Genomic DNA, 21821 nt, shown 5'->3' with positions numbered 1-21821 from the left:
TCCTCATCCCAGCATCTCCCTCTGCAATAGTTCAGTTATCATGGATCTGCAACGTCAAATGGCGTCTCATTTCCATGACAGCTGGATGTCACGTGAAATTACAGTGCCATGAGGTGTCACGTTATCATGGCAATGTGACGCCGCATGGCATTGCGATGTCACGTGACGCCATTGGACATCGCGGAGCCAGGATGTCGGGACCATGCAGGAGGAGATGCAGGGAGATGCTGCCGGAGAACTACAGAGGCCCCACGCTCTCCCCCTGGCAATCAGTTTAATTGACATGGTGGAGAACGTGGGGCCTCTGTAACTGCGGGTGCACAGGAACCAACGGCACCGCCATGACGCCGGCCCGGCACGTGAGAGTTTATTTATCAAGTTCTGAAAATGAGTATTTTGCCAAAATGAAAGCCCAGACAATCATTTTACAATAAAGTTATTATTTATTTGATTCCCAATGGGAATGGGAATTGCATGGCACAGGGCACATACTGTAGGAATGTTTACAGACACATTTCCAGGGGTTCTCCAGAGTTGGACCCCCAGTTCCTAACCTGTAAAAAAAAAAAAAAGGATGGGGGTAAAAGAAATAAAAATGAGTAGGGGGAATTACTTCTTTAAAAACTATAATAATTAATTGTGCATCAAGTTGCACTTTTTTAAGAGCTTGATACATAGACGCCCATACCTACACCAATATGTGCCACGTGCAACCTGCATAAAGTATTACATGTTTCAGAAAGAATTCAAAACATTTGTAATAGACACTTACAGGATACATCTCTTTAGGTCCCTTTCCTGTTTTGAGCTTGATGGTTGGCACTGCGGTGCTCAGATTAGTCCCTGATCCTGCAGAAATGGCCCTCCCCCTCAATGCTACAGAGATTGCATTGATAAATGAAAAAAGAGTTATTGTGGCAGCATCTGTGACCGTTCTTGCTGGAATCTTTCAGGTTAGTGCACCTGGCTGGCACATCTAATTATCCGTCATTGTCACTTATTACAGCACACAAACTAAAACTAATAGCTGTTATTTTTCTTCCAGTTGGCTTTGGGACTGCTGCAAGTCGGTTTCATAGTGATCTATTTATCTGACTCCCTGATAAGTGGTTTTACGACTGCCGCTGCTATTCACGTTGTAGTGTCACAACTAAAGTTTGTATTCGGCCTGAAGATTCCACCAGAAAGTGGACCTTTAGCTCTGTTTTATGTAAGTAGATTGATTATTTTGTAATGCTCTTCAAAGTGTTAATTGAATTTGTTAGCTTGTACTTTATGCATTGCTTGTATTTTTTGAAAACTTGTATATTGACTGTGTCAGATGCCATGTCAAAATAAAACACAACATTTTTCTACACAAATGCTTATGAGACTTGGAAGTGTCGTGGAAACCCTGGCAAACTCCAGGTTCCAAGCTTTAGCTAGCTTTGTGCTTCTACTTATGGTTATAATGTATCTCATGAATATTTGCCCAACATGAATGATAGGGCCTGGTGGGGAATGGAGTATCATTACATTTTATTATAAACTTAAGCCTGAACTATTTTAAATAATAAGGGATCTTTTTTACAAATAGCAACTCAATCTGTTCCTGCAGCATATCATTCAAGAATGGTTTGAAAATAGCTTTGTGCCCTTGTTCAAAATTATTGTGGTCTCCTGTATTGAAACATAGGACCACCATTTTTAATTAATTAATTAATTAATATGATGTTAATCACTGTTTAGTTCTATGTTATCTACACCTTATGTGTAAACACCGAATACTCCTCTGTTAGGTTGAACATTGGTTAAGAAAGTTTGTAACTCAATAAGCACATGAATATATGGTACTCATGAGCACCTATTTAAGAATTGAAATTGATTCACATCTCCATTTCGAAATTCTTAATTTCAGAAGGTTCACAATTTATATGAATTACCTTTTCAAGATAAAGGCCTAAGAGGCAAAAGTCCAGATTTAGTAAACAATGCCAATACAAGGCACCTTATGGCCAGTTCAACTGAAAGGACTATTGTTTTGTAAACATGGCTCTGAGGGCCATATTTAGTGAGTGGTGCTCCACCGGCAGAAGACAACCTATGGTCAATTCTATTTAATAGGTCATTAAGGAGGTTAATATGTTCCTAAGTGTTTCACAACTGAAAGATGAAATAAATATTAAGATATTAGAGAAACTGATACTAACAAATATTGTTGATATAATAATTTGGCACCTGCACCATCTCTTCCCAAACATTGTTCCCAATTATTACCTACCTGTGACCTACATTGTAACATTTGGTAATTTGATTGCAGCTCACTGTACATATTAAGCATCATCAAGCCTTCCCTAAATAACGGTGGAGAGATGACCACATTACTGTACATGCTACTGAATAGCTTTCTTTTTGTAGATTCTCTTCTCTCTTACCTTTCAACTTGCACTCACACTCATATTGTCAAGTTATCACTTCATCAGTGGCAGAATTTATATAGCAGTCGTAAAAAAGCAATTTACCGTCTGGCATGTAGGTTACGACCATGAATATATATATATTAATTTTTTTACAGACCTTGAGAAGTATCTTTACTCAGATTACAAAGACAAATATTGCCGATCTTGTTACGTCGATCATCATAATGGTCATAGTCTTTGTCGTGAAAGAAATTAATGATCGTTTTAAATCAAAGATACCTGTGCCGATCCCTATCGAGGTCATAATGGTAAGCACTGTTTCCACATGAATTCATATTACTTTTAATACTGCAGCAGGTTAAATGAGACTTAACGGAGAGGTGTCAGTGTTAGGCAGTAAAAAATAAACGGTTTGTTGTACATGATTGAGAAGTGAGCTCCTAATCAGGAATACAAATATCTGTACGTACCAAAGAAATACGTATTGTATATGATATCCCTAATAGCTAACCTCTTAAGTTGCAGGTCTCTCTGGCTCTAACTTGCCCCATGGCTCACAACTGGTCCCCTACAGCAGGGGTGGTCAACTGTAGTCCTCAAGGGCCACAACAGGTCAGTTTTTAAGGATACCCCTGTTTCAGCAGAGGTGGGTACATCAGTGGCTCAGTCAATACCTGAGCCACTGATTGAGCCATCTGTGCTGAATCAGGGATATCATTAAAACCTGACCTGTTGGCGGTCCTTGAGGACTGGAGTTTGCAACTCCTGCCCTACAGGAATACTATTTGTATTAACAAACTTTGCCAAACTGGCGCAGAAACACAGCACCTGACTGATGAAAGAAACATTTATATTAAAACAATCTGATTGATAAATATTGTGCAATTTTTTTTATTTCCTATTTTTCAGCCAAGAAACTTTGATAAACAGTAGATCAATATATTAGCATGTCAATTTGATAGAATGTAACAATATGGGGTGGCTCACAAACTGGGTGTTATCAGAGCTCGATCGGCCATTAAAGTAACTTGCTGTTAATGCAGATGAAGCTCCAGTAACACCTTAACAGAACAACATTAACCCCTCCACCCCCATGATGCAATAATAATTGGAGATATATGTGAACACTGGAAGTTATGCAATACTGTATGTATTTTCAACTTTGTCTCAAACAAATTATTTTACCAAGCTTATATATAAGATGCATAATGCAAGCTCTTTTCTAAACCAAACATAGCATGATCAACACGTGTGAAGCAGTATTTCAACGTTTTATTCAACATCTGGTAAAGAGTTTGTAGTTCATGCTGTAGTGTGTGGTACATATTTGTATCTCTATTCAATATGTTATGAAGGCATCTTCTATAGAAGAGATTACTCTTTGCCCTCATCTCCTGCCCAGAGAGAAACTTTGAGTGTCTGGTAAATATACCAATAAACCAATCATCTATGATAGCCCATTGACCTGCCTGTGAGTCACAAACTATTACAACATGTTAAGGTCTTTCTTACAACATGGTGGAATATCTAACATGAAGAAAAGAAAAACATACCACTTACTATACTGCCCTACAGAAATGTATACATCCTTTAAAATGTGTGCTTATGAAAGTGCTAATTTTAGTTTGTTATTGGATTTGATTAATTAATTAATGCCACCCATTAATGTGCTCATTCGCATGTACAAGACTGTATGAGGCATACACATATATTCTGTAAGAAAATGGTTGAATTTACCAATTGTGAACTACGTGAAGATGTTTGCAATCCCATCAACATGATGTTCTTTTTGTCTCAAATCCTGTAATTGCTCATTTCATTTCTTTTATCTTGCAGACAGTAATAGCAACTGGAGTATCATATGCATTTAATTTCAAGGACAAATATGACGTAGATATTGTTGGAGAATTAGAAAAAGGGTAGGTCCATCATTTTTCCTCCTTTAAAATCGTTAGCATTTATTCCTGCAGTCACAGCATGAGAATAATTAACGAGATTCATATTGATAATTTACATAATCCAATAAATATTATCAAATCCATAGACTCAAGGGACATTAGGATTGGGGCTAATTCCCTTTAACCACCTGATTTGCTGCCCTTGAGCCAATCCCATGCTTAATACTTGAATATTCCAGTAGAATATACCTAAACTATATCTATGCCAATGTTTCTTGTAAAGGTTCACAGAAACCAATTTTAAACTGTGATACCTGCATCTGCCAACAAGAAGCAAAGTATGTGATAAAGGGGATGTGCAGACTTTGATTATTATGCAAAACTCATAACAGGCAAAAAAGTTGCAATGCTACAGCAGAGCAGTGACTGTCTCGGGTAATGGTTGAGTGGAATCACAACCTGATCTAAGGGGAGAAAAGTCATTAGGATGTGTTCAATGAAAAAGACTGCAGCCTCAGTATAGCATTGCAGAAGCACTTGTCATCCATTGGGTAATTGTGCTACTGTAAGTAACAACTGCCTTATGTAATAAGAAGGTGCCTTACAAACGTGCATAAGAAAAATCACATCTAAATCAGTAGACTTCCCTTCTTTACTTTGTTTAAAAAAAAGACTCAACACAAGATTACTTTATTGGCTGCATTCAGAGAACACCGAGCTAAAAACGAATTTTCTTTCAACAATTGCTGTCAGTTTTGTTTTTAATTATCTAACAAAGAATATTGCTCAGCCCCCCTCCACCCCCGCTGAGTTATCTCTGTCTGATAACCAATGTGAGGTTTGGTTTGTGATTTTAAAAAAATGGTGCTCTTGAAAACAAAATCACATTAACTGAAACCTGTCACCTGCAGCTAAAAATGTGCAACATGTTGGGGAGAAACTTTGAGTATCTGGTAAATCAGCAAAGCTTCAATCCTTACAACAAATATTCCATACACTATGATAGCCCTTGTTCTTTATCTGCCTGTGAGTCACAAACTAATACGTGTTAAGTTCTTTCTTACCACATGGACTATACACAGGTGGAATATCTAACATAAAGAAAAGGCAAACATACTTACCACTTACCCCAATGCCCTACAGAAATGTACACATCCTTTACAATGTGTGCTTATCAAAGTACTAATTGTAGTCAATGATATGGATTAGTTTAGTTGATAATAATACTAATAACATTGAGAGATGTTTAACAGAGACATACAGAGAGGATGTGTTGGATTTTGTATCTGCTTTTCTTGACTTTGCTCTTTTTCCTTTGCACAGATTTCAGCCTCCCATTGCACCGAGCATTTCCGTTTTTCAGGACTGTATAGCTGATGGTTTCTCCATTGGGATTGTTGGATTTGCTATAGCTTTTTCTGTAGCTAAAGTGTATTCTATCAAGCATGACTATGTTATAAATGGTAACCAGGTAAGCTACAGTACCAGTCTTCTTACAAGAACTCCTCATATAATATGATAATCACAAAGCAGAAACCTGCCTCTAGAACGGTGGTTCCCAACCCTCTTCCTGGGAACCATCAGCCACACCAGGTTTTGAGAATAGCCAATGTCCCTTCACACAGGTAAATCTGCTTAAATGGCATATGAATAACATGTTCAGTGGTGGCCACAGAAACCTGGTATGGCTGCTGGTTCCTGAGGAGAGTGTTGGGAACCAGTGCTCTAGGATCCTATAGACAAAGGGCAAGTATCAGTGTACCCGGTGTCGGCTCCTTGTGACCTTGGGCAAGTCACTTTATCTCCCTGTGCCTCAGGCACCAAAAACATAGATTGTAAGGGCCACGGAGCAGAGACTGTGCAAAATGTCTCTGTAAAGTACTACGTAAAACTAGCAGCGCTAGCAGAGCTATACAAGAACAAATAATTATTATGTTATATATATATATATATATATATATATATATATATATATATATATATATATATATATATATATATATATGTCATTATATTGAATATATTATAATTTCTTTAGTTACCCCTAACTATTTTTGGTATTAATACTAAACAAGTACGTTATATACAAATAAAATGTTCACATATATGGAGAATCTAGAATACAGAAGCACAAAGAAACTCAACCCACATGGTGCAAACTTTTATTGAAGTATAAAAGCAAATAAAAATGCACTCACAATGTACAAAGGTTAAAGAGCTTGTTTGTGTATAGTAACGGTGGTCCCATTGCTCCATGGTGCCAGCTTGAGAGACTTCCATGCTGCAGCTGTTGTGATGTTACTCCTAGGTACTCCAGTCCTCGTACAGATTGCCAACGGGACAGAACTCCTCAGGTCCTTTTGCCAACGCATTCCACAAAAATGTACAAATGTTAAAAAAAGCTTATCTGTGTACCGTAACTATGGTCCCATTACCACAGATCAATGGGATCACAGTTACTATACAGATACGCTCTTTTAACCTTTGTACATTGTGATTGCATTTTTATTAGCTTTTATACTTGAATAATAATCTCTATATGTATAATCTTATATTAATATGTTTATACTTATTTAATAGTCTGCAACATGTGGGTTGCTTTGTTTGCTTCAATATTCTAGATTCTCCCTGTTCCTGTCTGCGAGCTGAGGACTCCCTTATCCAGAAGCAGCAGCAACACCCACTAGGACTAAACACCAAACATTTTCTGTGACACTGTTGAATTCCCTATTCCTTATCACCCTCAGGATTTTAGGATTAAGACTTTCTGTGACTATATTTTCCATACCATTATCAGGTTCCAACGCTTTTTGGGACTCTTTCAGATTCTTCCACTGTGTTTTTTTTCACATGTATTCTTATGTCTCTATTCTCTATGCTTCTTTATCTAGTCTGCATATAGATTTATGGATCCTCACATCTTGATACACTGGTTGTCTCCCCCTCTTTTGGTTCCTGAGCGCCTACCTTCCCCCACATCTTTCTACAAATGTGCTCTCTCTCTCTCTCTCTCTCTCTCTCTCTCTCTCTCTCTCTCTCTCTCTCTCTCTCTCTCTTCTCTCTCTCTCTCTCTCTCTCTCTCTCTCTCTCTCTCTCTCTCTCTCTCTCTCTCTCTCTCTCTCTCTCTTTCTCTCTCTCTCTCTCTCTCTCGCTGATTTGAGATTTTGTAAATTAACATCTCTCTCTAGATATATATATACTGTATAGACGTCTCTCATGAGCTTAACAAAGGAAAGGAAATACAAATGTACCTGTATTGTGCCTGTTGACACTTTTGGGATTACTTTTGTCTTGCAGGAATTAGTTGCATTTGGATTAAGCAACATATTCTGTGGCTGTTTCAAAGGGTTTGCTGCGAGTACGTCACTCTCAAGATCAGCTGTGCAGGAAAGCACAGGAGGCAAAACTCAGGTAAGGAAGCGAGTGGCAAACGGAGTGTACTTCAAGGTGCTACTTGCTGCATTGGTCCAGTACAGATCTAGGATTGAGCTGTGATGTTTGCCATACTTTTGCCAACACTTTGAAATGTTCTGTATGCCATACTTTTATATTTGAAGAACTATATATTTGGTCCTTTTTTCCGGGGGTGCGCAAATAGATACTGTATGTAAAATGAGATCTGTTATATAAAAAATAAAATGTAACAGTCTCGGTATAGAGCTTTATATGTTTTTTTTCAGGTTAACATTAATAAAAATATGTCTCTTTTTTTCTAAATACAGTAGGCTATTCAGGATTACACCTTTAAGATATGTTATTCATGGCATTATATCTTAATGAGGTACAAATGCTGCAATGGTCTTTTGGAATTCAAGTTTCTAAAGCAAGATAGTTCAAGTTTCGTCCCTAAGGGCCACCACCAGGACACGTTTCCCTATTTCGCTGAATAACAAATAATTAAGATGTTAATTTAGCTCTAATTATCACTAAGGATGTACAGTATTGTCCTGAAAACCTATACTAGCTTGCTGGTGCTCCATGCAGACAGAGCTTGGACTACACTGTCCTATAATATTCCCAGTACCAGCCCTAACTCACAGATCCCACAAAAAATATTTTCCCGCAATATGTGAAAACTGAACTTTTTTTAAATGTATAATTTTAAATAGAAATGGGCTCCTCAGAATCATAATTATATGTTAAAATGGGCTGAAGATCTCAATGTAGAAATAGATATGGAAACCTGGGAGGATATCTGGAATCGGCAGCTAAAACTTCAATTTGCCCGAACGAAGGAAAATATATACAACATTTTATTTCAATGGTACCTAATCCCGAGTACGCTGATCTCCCCAGGCACATCAGATTTGTGCTGGAGAGGATGTGGCCTGAGAGGAGATATGGTACATATATGGAGGTCATGTCCACAGATTCAAAAGTTTTGGATAAAGATCCAGAATATCTTACAGGAAATTACAGATACAAGAATCCCTCTAGACCTACAAACGTATTTATTAGCAAAGCCGGTTGAAGAGGTATCTAATACCATTAGAAAAATTATCTCTATTGTTCTTACAGCAGCCCGTTGCTCTACAGCAGTGGTGTGGAAGACTATAAATGTACCATCGAGACATTCAATAATTAAAAGAGTGAGTTAAATTAATGGAAAAACTTTCAGCTCAACTTAATAAAAAATTAGATAATTTCTATAAGGTATGGGAAATGAAGCCTTCACTTTTTAGGTAGAATCCTGATCTTGGTTGATTGTTATCCCTTGTCTCTTTTACCTTTTAGCCCTTATGCATTCCCTCCCCTTCCCATTCCTTTCCTCTCAGGCCCCATCTTTATCTATCCTTCTCCTTTATCTTTTCTATGTTAAAAAATAAAAATAATTTGAAATTAAAAGAATCCAAAGAGAATTTTATATATGGATATGCAACATACAGAAAACTGCAAAGAAAAATTGTTATGAAGATAATTGTTTTTACTAAGATAGATGTATAAAAATTGTTCCTTTATCAAAATTGTACATGTAAGTAAGATGTTAATTTATTTTAGTAAAATAATAAAAAAAATATTTAAATAAATAAAAAACAATTATATTACAAAAAGGCTTTTTTTTTTTAAAAAGGGCGATTTTTGAGGGGCGGATCTTGATCTGGCCCGAATTCCACGGAATTCCCAATCCTCTGATGGATATTAAGAATCCAATCCATGGATTGCTGAAACCGTAGAAAGAATTCTTAAATCCATCAGAGGATTGTGGAATCAGTGGAATGTATTGTTACAATTCCCCAGCGGGTTGTATCCGATGGCGGTTTTGGATCGATCTGCGTGGATTGAAACTGTAACAATCCGTCTGCGTATTTTACACAGCGGAACGGATTCTGCTTGGCAAACTCGGGAAATTCTGGGGAAACGGATCGGGACTGGTTCGCCCATCTGTAATTTTAAAGGGACGTGCATCATAATGTCTGAAGGAAAAAAAACTTAAGCAATTTAGATAGAATTTAAGCGGTGTATGTATGGGTCTTTAATGATCATATCATTATGTATATGTCTAGAAAATGTGCACACATTTTAAAATGTATAAACATTTGCCTTATCAAATATTTGTTACTTATTTGCAGATTGCTGGCCTCTTATCAGCTATAATTGTTATGGTTGTTACTTTGGCATTAGGATTTCTCCTTGCACCATTACAAAAGGTATTGAGAATTCTATTTCCACTCCTTTTTTATTAACACTTTTTCTTCATTGGTTGGGAAGGAGACACGATGATTTTCTTGAAATTAAAAATGCCCATGGAGAACAAACACAGACTCAAAGTATAATATACCTTGTTTTCTTCTCGTTTCAGTCTGTATTGTCAGCTTTAGTCCTCATCAATTTGAAGGGAATGCTTATGCAGTTTAGTGAAATTCCCAATTTGTTCCGGAAAGATAAATACGATTGTGTAAGTTTTGTATACTATTACTATTAATATATGTACAGTAGAATCTACATAAAACTGGGAAGTACAGGTTGACAACTTGTGGGCTTATCCCTAAATGACCTTTGGTAGAATATATTTCTTCCTCTTTGTTGTTAGTTGTGTTCAATTGTACCCACCTACATAAGATGGTAATAGACTAGATCAATGTGCAAAGACCCCGAACAACTCAGTGTATTTCAGCATGCTTAGACTGGTAAAATATTGAATGGAATCTGATTTATATTCGCCTGAAAATACTGGATATTTTTTTGTCTGTTGCCTAATGTTACAAACAGTGACGAGACAGTTTGTTTCCGTAGCATGATTACACAAGTACAAAGTCTCTCAACAATTGTACTAATAAAATGCAAAACCATAGTCTGCCATTCAATGCCAATGACCCATTTTCCATCAATTTAGATAGTGTATCCAAAACAATTACACAACATGGGAAATAGGTGAACAAGGGCTCTGTTTTGATTTAAACACAATAATAAGCTATACATGGAGCATTTTAAAGAATGTAGTTGGCATTATTCTACCTTATTCTCCGCAGGTAGTATGGGTGGTGACTTGCATAGCTGCAATTCTTCTTGGACTTGACTTTGGACTGGCAGCAGGAGTAGGATTTGAGCTGCTGACTGTGGTGTTCCGTGCACAGTTGTAAGTTGTCCTTAGAACCTTTATTGTTGTCTTGATGCTGTACTGTGTATTATAGAAACAATAGAGTGCCACTTCATCTTATCCTAATGTACATCTGCTTTTCTATTTCAAAACTAAACTTCTTATTTACTCAACTTCTCCCTCTATCCCAGCACAAGCATTTTGAGTTATGGTAATGCTTGGACAGTACGTCTGAAGAAGAAACTTGTGAGGTCTTAAAAACTTGGGTACAACTACAGTACATCTATGTACCATAGCTATCATGTTTATCCATTCAACTTCACCTGCACTTTTGCCGATATCCACTTCTCATTTCCCAAGCTTACGGCCTCCTTTAGCTCCCATGTGGAATAATTTACTCAACTGCAGTAAAGTTGTGCCAATTCCATTGTGCCATAAATGCCGAACGTGTCACACACCTGTACACTAACAATAATGGCTGCAGGCACGTTAATTGCTGTAAAAAGCTAGCGATGTATAAAACATTGTGAGACTAGTAGACATGTACTCTTGAAAACCACCAATATTCTTTGCCACCTTACTATGTGCATTCAACATACCTGTACTGCATGCAGTGAGGAGAGGATAGTCCTAGTCACGTGGTGGATAAATACAGTACAGTAGGTCTTGGAAAATTAATATGGAAATTGATTTTGCACTTTATTGTGTTTTACAGTCCAAAATGCTCTCAGGTGGCTAATGTTGGCGGAAATAACATTTACAAGAACAGGAAAGACTATAGTACTGTACGTATGGTTCTTTGCAATGATACATATACACTACATATACTGTAAGCTGTGTGTATAACTCAATAATGATGCTTTCTTTCTGTAGATATATGAGCCGGAGGGAGTGAAGATATTCAGATGTCCATCTCCAATTTTTTTTGCCAATATCGATTTTTTCAGGGATAAGCTTACAGCTGCTGTAAGTCTTAGTATTTCAGCGTTTATCCATATCACTACAACACTTTAAAGCAGGGGTAGGCCAGGTTTTCAGGACATCCCTGCTTCAGAGCCACTGATTGAGCACCTGTGCTGAAGCAGGGGTATTCTGAAAACCTGACTGTTAATGGCTCTTGAGGACTGGAGTTGGCCACCCCTGCTTTAAATAGAATGTACTCAAAGAGGCCTAACAACTTGATATCAAACTGTCTCTTACAGGCTGGTGTAAACCCACTGAGGGTGTTACGTAAGCGCAATAAGGCTCTAAGGAAAATCAAGAAAATGTTGAAAAAAGGGGAACTTCAGATGTCATCTGTAAGTGTGAAATCTCTTCTTATTAGTTCTACACTGATTATATGTGTACAAACTAGGTGTACTATATAGGAATAAATCCTCCCTAAGTCTGCTGGTCAGAAAGAGCATCGCACAGCAGATGCTGATGCCAATTATAGACTATGGGGACATAGTATATGGCACGGCACCACAAACCCACCTTAGCAAACTTGATACCCTCTACATCTCAATATGCGGCTTTGTCCTCCAATGCAATTACAACACACATCACTGCGAAATGCTCAAAGAACTATGCTGGTCATCACTTGAGTCTAGGCGCAAAGCTCATCTCTCCTGTCTTTCCTTCAAATACTTTCTGGGCAAACTACCGCCTATCTGAACAAGCTCCTCACCCCTACCACATGCAGCACGTATCACCTGACATCTGACTCCAAAAGACTTTTCATGGTCCCAAGGTTCAGCAAAGTATCTGGCTGCTCCTCCTTCTCTTACTGTGCACCCCTCAACTGAAACAGTCTACCGGAGACTCTCACTGCCGCCACCAGTCTAAGTTCTTTCAAAACTAAAGCTGTCTCACATTTTAATCTGGTCTGTAACTGTTATATACGCGTATAATATATCTTATCTTTAACTGTACATACAATATCATGGATGCACAAACTGGGGGGCACAAGATTTTTTTATGGGGGTTGCAGGGGTCCCGCGCTCTTTCCCAAGGCATTTAAATTAAATGCCGGGGGACCACGCGAGGCCTCTGCAACCTCTACTTACCAGGATTCACCCGGCTTCAGGAAGCGTGACCATGGCATCACGGCCACGGGGTCATGTGATGTCACGGTTGCCCTTGTAACATGATGTCAAATGACTCCGCGGGTCACGTGACGTGACATCACATGACCCTGCTATGTCATTTGACACTGCACGATGTAAGGAGGGGGGTGGCCAACGGAGGAGGTAACGCAGAGGGGGAGCGCCGCAAAAAAAGTTTGCACACCCCTGTACTATATAATACTTTTCACTCATTGTAACTATGTATTTGTAACCATGTATTTCTCATTATAACTCTGTGCCCAGGACATACTTGAAAATGAGAGGTAATTCAATGTATTACTTCCTGGTAAAACATTTTGAACAAATAAATATGAGAACTACATTAAAGCAGAAAAACGTGTAAAATCTTATATGGTTTTTTTTAATAAATCAGTTCTATAGTATTAAATAATAGGGACTTTTTTTAATGTTTTTTTGTTTCTCTTAATGCCATTTTTTATGAGTTTTAAATCCTTTGATTTCTATGGCAGGTTTTAGTACACCTCCCAAGCAGTGCAAGATATTTGCAACACTTTCCTGTTTGGAATAATTTGTTGCAAATGTTCCCAGCAGTTTGAGCTGTAAACTGTAACAATAGATAATGTTACCTTAGTAATATAAGGATACATTGTAGCTGCTGAGTTACACTCACTGAAGCAGTCAAAACACTTCAAGCACACAATCAGGATTTTGATAGATTTATAACGAGCACCAAATGATTGCCATCTTAGGTTAGACTGTAGAATTATACTGTCACATGCTTTACATATAAAAAAAATAATAAAACAAGAAGAAGAAAAAGTTAGAAAGTAGTATTGCTTCTTTAAGACAGTCTGTATTCATTTTGATATGTGGTAATAGTTGGGGGATTAAATAATAATATACATATAAGACTTTTGAACATACTGTTTTGAATACAAGGTGATGTTTGCACTTAACATGTATCGATTCCTGTTACAGAAAGGTATGATCTGTACTTCATACGACTACATGGACTCTGACGATGAACAACTAGACAATAACAGAATAGAAGAGCTGGACCAGCCCATTAACACTGCCGACCTCCCCATTAACATAGACTGGAACGCAGAACTTCTAAATAACTTCAAGGTTCCCAAAGTTGACATCCACAGTTTAATCCTTGATTTCGGCGCAGTGTCATTTCTCGATATGTCTGGGATGAAGGGTCTAAAAGCGGTATGTGTCTTATTATCCAGCGATAAAAACACCGGGGGGAAATTAATGTGGGCCGGGGGCGGTTATAAGAAAGGTCATAATAGGTAGTGGCTCTGGAAACAGCAGGAACGTACATTTACTAAGCTATTAAAAACGTCTCCAATTATGAATTGGTCACTAAAGCTGGGACAGGGAGTGTTACATGGCTGAGGGCTTCACCTTTGCTGTAATGCTAAATTATGCTTTGAAACCCTCGCCATTAGGCGGTCCCAGGTAACACACACACACACACACACACACACAACAATGGCATTGGCTTCCTTATGCATTTGTAATGATCTTTAAAGCAATATTGACTATTTGAAACTCCTTGATGTTGCTTTTTAATGTAGTGAATCCTCCTGACTTTTAATTTTTTAATTGGGGGGCTGATGATGTGTGAAGTCATAACTTCTTGAGCTTCCTGATTCTGAAGCTAAAATGACCCCCAATTAACACTTTCTTGCTCATGATGCAATGACAACTGACGACTCTATGTATGACCTGAGTACGCCATTATGGCGTACCAGAGGAACAGATGTGTTCCAAGCATCTGGCGCACAATAATGACATCACCATTCAGGATTTGCTCATTGCCAAGTTGTTGGCAGACTTTTTAGCTTTCTAATAGAGAGTTAAACTATTTGGGGGCCATACATCAAGGACATTAGTGAGCAAAAGTGTGGTATGGCCAGACAGCACGTGTAATGTATGCAGTTTAAGGAAAGCTGAAGAAAGTGTGTTGAATGTCATTTAGATTTGATATGTATTTATTTTTTTAGAGAGGACTGCACCTGTATGGTTAAATTATAACACAGAAAAATCAAAGGTGGAGGAAAATAGTAAACAATATGGTACATCAAAGAAATATTGTATTTCCCTTTCAGATAACACAGTGTTCTCGATGTTCTCTGTCAGTATTACACTAGTGGAAAACTTAACTCAGTGTCACTGCCAACGTGTAATCGTGTTCCGAGTTAATAAACATTTATGATGGCACTAGTTTCTCAGGAAAAGCCAATAAAGTACAATTGCTGCATGTTATCTTGCAGAATCTACATTGCCCAGTTTTCAGTATAAAGCAGTAGTTGGTGAACATGATTTGGGGGTATAACCATATGCTGTGCAGCGAAAAAAAGTGCCATGGTTCTATGGTTGCAGCTTCAACTATGATGAATTATTGTGATATGTTGTAGACGCACTTAAATGTACAGTGCCTGTTAGCCGACCAGAAAACAATTTGCAATCCAATTGGCTTCCTTAAGCAAATGTAACCATTCTTAAAGCAAAGATGTAGCATCTCGTGTTTCTTTGTAAATCAAGCACAAAACCCTTTTCTCCTGTGCCTCTGAATGAGGCGTGTTTGTCCATGTAGTGTTTGCTTTACCCTTACCTTACCCCAGGGTGGGTCCTGCTCTTCTCAGAGAGCCAATAAAGCTAAGGGAGAGAGGGGATGTTTGCTTTTGCACAAGGGGCAGCAAACAAAATGGAGTAACCATTGGACATCATATCCCTCCCATGTGTGATCTCACTATGTTTATACAAAAATGTAAAACAAAGTTATTTAAAAATACTTATAGATGACCAATTTTGGTATAAAAGGTATTAATCACCCAGATGTAAGCCCTTAAACATGTCATAGTCATTGGCTATGAGTGGGATTGCATGTTTATCTAGGTCGTCCCACTCAGAAACAGAAGTTGGAATTATGACAAAGCAACCAGCAATGTAACAGTGTGTCTACTATTTCTAATATTTATTTCAGAAAGGTTTTCTAAAGTGTACTCAAGTCAGAGATATAACGGGCACACAAACCACTGCTTATACAGTATAATTCACCTCATACTAGGCAGGAGACAGTATGGAACTGCTGAGGCACAAGAGAACCAGAGATCTAACGTGTTACATCTGACCAATAGTTTCACAATTTCCAGTCATTATTTAATGTACTTTTCCTTTCATTTTAATTCAGTCTTTTGTTTTATTTATATATATATATATATATATATATATATATATATATATATACATACACACACACACACACACACACACACACACACACACACACACACACACACACACACACACACATATTATATATATATATATATATATATATATATATATATACAGGCCATTAGTAAGCACAAAGCAAATGGAAGATAATGAGGGGTTTTATAAGACAATGAAAAGATGTAGGAGAAGTATAGAGATGTTTGTTTTAACGCATTGTTTTGATTAGAAATTTATAAATAATATATCTATACTGTATGTAAAATTATTAAATGCAGCTCAACATTATATTAAAAATAAACGTTATGCTACCATTTATAGATTTTAAAAGAATTCATCAAGATAGAAGTTGACGTGTACATTGCTTCTATAGACAGTAAGTTTATTTTTACCTCTTTACATGCATTTGATTTGCGTACTGAATCGTAAGTATAACATGAATTCAGGAAATATGAATATCCTGTTGATTTTATTCTCAAACATGCAAATTCAGTGATGCAGTAACTTTAATTGATTAGTATGGAGGTCATAGCATCATGAACTGTGCGCTACCTCACTTTCACCATATTATAAAGGGGCCACAGAGACTTTACTGCTTTTGCTTTTTTTTTTTATGAAGGCAAATTTGAAGCAAAATTGTGCTATTCTTTGCTCTAAGTTTTGTGACATGTGCAGTAGATTTACAGAGTAGTCCAGATAACAATGAGATGTATAAAATATAGCATCTCTATAAAGTCATTTTTATATTGTATTTGTGTTAAACAAATATGTGCCAAATTTGAGTGGCATAAAGAAAGGAAAAAAAATAGCATTTATTAAAAGTGCATATATTGATACATGTGGTTATAACATTGCCCCAAATGATAATGCTAACACACTCAACATGAAATTGACTCTTAGCTTTAGCTTAACTGAAATGCAACCATTTGCCATGCTTGATACATAGTTCTGTTAGCCCACTAAATTCCCCTAGTGGAATTTAACATTATCTCGCTGCAGAAGTATTACAAAGTATTACGAAATAGGTTAGAAGCAAAAGTTGCTGAGGAATGTGTCAGTTAGTTATCAAAAATAAAAAAAAATGCACAGATTCGTGTGCCGATTTCATCAAGTAGTGGATCTGATTTAGCCATTTGATATTGTCATTTATATGCAGTCGATATTTTCAGTGTTCAGTTTTCACACACCAGCCACTTTTGAACTTTTATAGTTCAAAGACAACAGAGGCAATGTGATAGGAGTTTAAAAACAGTAAGGTCCAGAACAAGTAAAGTCATTCAGACTGGTTACCCACATACAGCGAGTGAGAAGGCAAATGCCTGCTAAGGAAATGTAGAAGTTAGAAATAAATCATGGGCTGATTTGCATTTCTGAGGTGTCAAGCTTAATGCGTAATGGCATGATAGTTAACTCAGATAATATATTGAACTTAATAATGAGATACTGTAATAATGACATATCTTTTTTTTTAGTATCCTTTTAGTAGAAGGGGAGACTTTGCAACTATGGTCTAACATCCACCACCAGTTTAAGTTCTTTCAAATCTAAGGCTGTCTCACATTTTAACCTGGTCTGTAACTGTTTCATACGCTCATAATATACATTTTCTTTAACTGTGCACGCAATGTCTCGTATATAATGTATACCCTGTTCATTTATGTAACTGTACTTGTAACCATGTACTATTTGTTTTACTCTGTGCCCAGGACATACTTGAAAACGAGAGGTAACTCTCAATGTATTACTTCCTGGTAAAATATTTTATAAATAAATAAATAACTCAATATGCATAAAGTTGTCTTCCTTGTGCTAAAGTAGAAGAGTTAATTTCCATTGAAATGGGTGAGATTAGACTATTCTCCAGCATGGGGAAGCAGCTTCACTTCATACTGAATAGAGCTGTTTCACACCAGTTATGAGGTTCATTCATTATCATTTTCATAGCACACTTATATTGTATTAATGTAACTGAGTTTAAGGGTTTCCTTTTCTGTTATTTGTTAGGTAATCTTTTGGAGAAGCTTGAACGATGTGGATTTTTTGATGATGAAGTTACAACCTCAATGCTTTTCCTCAGTATACATGATGCCGTGTTACATGTAGTAGTTAAAAAGGACTTGGGTACTATGTCTAAATTAAAAGAAATAAAGGTAATGACCTATATACCCTGTGTTTATTATTCTGTGGTTCAACTGGCTATATGCATTGAATAATAATGGATATTTGCTTTATGTATTCCTCTTTATAACAGGAGAACGGAACTGAATTATTTGCAAATGAAAATACAAAAGGGAGCCTCCGAAACAGAGAATGTAATGTGAGTTGAACCTACTTCTTTCTGTAATGAAGAAGTAACTTTTTATTACAGTATAATAATAATAATAGCATGTTCTTGTATAGCGCTGCTAGTTATACGCAGCGCTTTACAGAGACATTTTGCAGGCACAGGTCCCTGCCCCGTGGGGCTTACAATCTATGTTTTTTGGTGCCTGAGGCACAGGGAGATAAAGTGACTTGCCCAAGCTCACATGGAGCCGACACCGGGAATTGAACCAGGCACCCCTGCAACAATCTCAGGGTTAATCAGTGTCGTTACTCTCTGAGCCACTCCTTCTCCTTTTATGATTATATACAGTATATTTGTATGAGATTTAACCTTCCATGCATAACATTTTTTACCTCTATAAAGCTAGTCAGAAAGTATGCTTATCAGAGTTCATAGAATATTAATAGATAACTCCAAGTAGGGAGATTAATGATAGTAGTATCCATTCAGGATGAGACAGTTTCCATCATCAGCATTCAAGTATAACTAGTATTGCTGTACCAGCGTTCACCTCCTTGTGAGCCTCATGCAGGATGCTCTTCTCGGTATCCCCCCATCATCTGGTTTCAGTTGTATTACCCCTCCTCATTTAGTGCACTTTTGTTTTTATTTACAGGTACACTTAAACTGGTTTCTGTTCATTTTTAGTTTATAGACAGCTTTTTCCGTTTGGCTGCCCAACTGTGACCAACCAGGTGTGTGTTGTTGATTGGCTCCAGCCAATCAGATTTCCAGTCTATGAAAAGTGAGCCTTAAGTGTGATGCCCTGCTCACTATTCCACCATGTTTTCTTTTGAACTCCACCGCCGCTTTTAGTGCACATTATTCTTATTTACCGGTGCACTGGTTTGGTCTCTGTAATACTTTGTTTTCTGGTTGGTGCCTTCAAAGGTAACCAGATGCTGATTGGTTGCCTTTGGCTTAGCCAGCCAATAAAGTATTTACAGCATGGGAAATAGACTTGTATTGCTATATCAGAGTTCCACACCCAGTGAGTCTTAAGAGGGGTGCTCTGCTCGGTATTCCTCCATGTGGTTTCTTTTCAGCTCCACCTTTTCTTATAGTGCATTGTTTCTTCCTTTACAATTGCACTTGCTTCTGGTTTAGTTTTGAATCTTTTCTTTCCTTTTCGCCAACCAGATGCTGTTATCATTGGTAGGGTTAACAAAATAGACTAGCATTGCTGAATATTTCTTTTCGCCTGAGAGAGGGTGTTAAAAATGCAGAGCAATGTGTTGCTTCCCCCTGGTGGTGAGATTTGCCTATTGTCATATGCACAGAAGGTACATTTGGCAATTTCATGGTTGGAGATTTTTTTTTTTACAAACACATCAATATCTCTTCTGTTAAAAAGCTTTGATGGTTATTAATCAATGTCTCATGGCTGCAAAACGAGTACAAAAACAGCCCTATAAGTATTTAAGGAATAACATCCCAGCTTAAACCGGTAGAATTCTCTTCATTGATACATCTGGTGCAATGTTCTTTCACCAGTTTTGCAGCTGGCAAAAGCAATAAAAACCAGCGCCTACAAATTGTGTCCAAAATCAGTCTGATTAAAGTCCAAGTGAAGTGACTCACTTGGACTTTAATCAGACTGATTTTGGACACCATTTGTAGGCGCCGGATTGTATTGCTTTTGTTGTGTTTTGTTTGACGTAGTTTTGGGTCAAGTATTCCTGGCAGCCTTGCCCAGTAATTGCTGGGTACATGTGGGTGTTGATTATTAGTTATCACCATATACAGTATATATTGTTTAGCTTTTAGCTCTATTTGCACCAATCTTTTTCTTCATTTCAGTTTTGCTGCTGGGATACTTTGATAAATTCCTCCTTTGAATTGACCAAACGTTGTGAAAAAGACCAGTCATTGCATCCATAGAGATATTACTGATTTTGCATGTTAAATCAGGCGGTGGGATCCCGTAGAAGGATAAGGGGAGGGAGATGGGTGCTCCAAAGTCAGTAGAGATTCCAAAATATCCCAAATTTAAATCTTCAGTAATAAACAGGACTGGTAAACGGACTCAGACATGGAGTGGGTGAACTAAGAGATGTGATATGTGAGTGACCCATTAAACACAAGTCTCCTGAAGGGGACCAACCATTGCACCTAAAAGGTACTCTAGTGACTCCTCATTGGAGACAAACAGTGCTATAATTGTACTCATCTATAATAATCACACAGAATCCGTTGTAGTCCTTTCCCAGGGGCGTGCAGATCCGTTGTTTACAGTCCAGTCAAAAGAAGAGCAATAAAGTGCACTGCCAGGGAGCCAGGTGGTGTAAAATAAAAGGTCTATTTATTCATTATAACTTCACACCAAACAGCATACCCCCCCAGGGGGTGAACCAGTACCTCCTACGCGTTTCGGACCATGAGGGTCCTTTATCAAGGAGTGTAGGTGGGATCCCGTAGGTTTGCACATAGCTAATTTCCATGTTTGTTACCTACATTTACTTAATTGCACATAATTACAGATATGTTTGTTTACTTGGTTTGTAGGTGCCCGTTGCAACTCAATTCTAACACAAATTAAACTCAAGACTCATAAACAAGTTACCTGAAGATAAACTTGAAGCATTCACCATTTGAATTATTTGAGTCGACGGAGATTAAGCGGTCTACAAATATATTTATTCTGTTTCATGATTATACAATAATGCCTTTTCTTATGGTGATGTCTAAACAGTATATATCATTTTTTATCTTGTTTTATGAATTGTAACCATATTGACGGAGAATGGTGTATATTTTAATTGCATTCCACATATTTGTACATTTTAAGACAATTCACATGTTCATATGTACATAGATCTCTTTGCACTGCCCTGACCATACAGTACAACAGTGGGGTTGATAAGTGTCAAACTTTTTAATACTTGTATAAAAAGCTCGTGTCTATTTCTTTCTGTTTACTTTGTTTTATATAAACTTACACTATGACCACTGTTAACTGTCTTCATGGAAGTCATCATTTTCATAAATTGTTATTTATTATAAGTTATGGGAACGTGGTTACAGTGGAGCTATATAGACTGCAATATACAGTACACTTTCAACACTTGAAAGGAAATATAATAATGTGTGGTGTACTGGGGGGGAATGGGAGGGGCTCTGCAGGAACAGCACTGCCTTTGGAATGGCTGATCGGTTGTGTGATCCCGTCTCAACTCCTTGCTATCTTCACCTATGGGCCTCTGGCACCAAATATTAGAGGTTAACTCATTGGCTTGAATCAGTGTATGTAAAAATGCATCATCTTTGCAACATCTGCACTGGTATTAGTTGTGCATTATTACTAATGACACTTTAACATTGGTTAAGTACTTTACCTATTAC

General features: G+C 37.4%; 1 protein-coding gene across 1 annotated transcript in view; it reads left to right on the top strand.

Annotated features, from left to right (window-relative positions):
- Window positions 1-21435, top strand: part of SLC26A3 (solute carrier family 26 member 3) — a 29166-nt gene extending 7731 nt beyond the window's left edge. The window contains exons 5-21 of the mRNA XM_075599731.1: window positions 790-953; window positions 1046-1210; window positions 2555-2707; window positions 4236-4318; window positions 5621-5768; window positions 7595-7708; window positions 9868-9945; window positions 10098-10193; window positions 10768-10874; window positions 11551-11620; window positions 11709-11801; window positions 12038-12133; window positions 13883-14119; window positions 16475-16529; window positions 18158-18303; window positions 18405-18470; window positions 20985-21435. Of these exons, the coding sequence (XP_075455846.1) occupies window positions 790-953; window positions 1046-1210; window positions 2555-2707; window positions 4236-4318; window positions 5621-5768; window positions 7595-7708; window positions 9868-9945; window positions 10098-10193; window positions 10768-10874; window positions 11551-11620; window positions 11709-11801; window positions 12038-12133; window positions 13883-14119; window positions 16475-16529; window positions 18158-18303; window positions 18405-18470; window positions 20985-21008 (1895 nt within the window). The 3' untranslated portion in view covers window positions 21009-21435. The remainder of the gene's footprint in view (window positions 1-789; window positions 954-1045; window positions 1211-2554; window positions 2708-4235; window positions 4319-5620; window positions 5769-7594; window positions 7709-9867; window positions 9946-10097; window positions 10194-10767; window positions 10875-11550; window positions 11621-11708; window positions 11802-12037; window positions 12134-13882; window positions 14120-16474; window positions 16530-18157; window positions 18304-18404; window positions 18471-20984) is intronic.
- Window positions 21436-21821: the final 386 nt, after the last annotated feature.

The sequence above is a fragment of the Ascaphus truei genome, chromosome 5, assembly GCF_040206685.1.
Source record: "Ascaphus truei isolate aAscTru1 chromosome 5, aAscTru1.hap1, whole genome shotgun sequence".
NCBI lineage: Eukaryota > Metazoa > Chordata > Amphibia > Anura > Ascaphidae > Ascaphus > Ascaphus truei.
The sequence above is the reverse complement of the archived record's forward strand: the minus strand, read 5'-3'. Positions and strand labels throughout refer to the sequence as shown.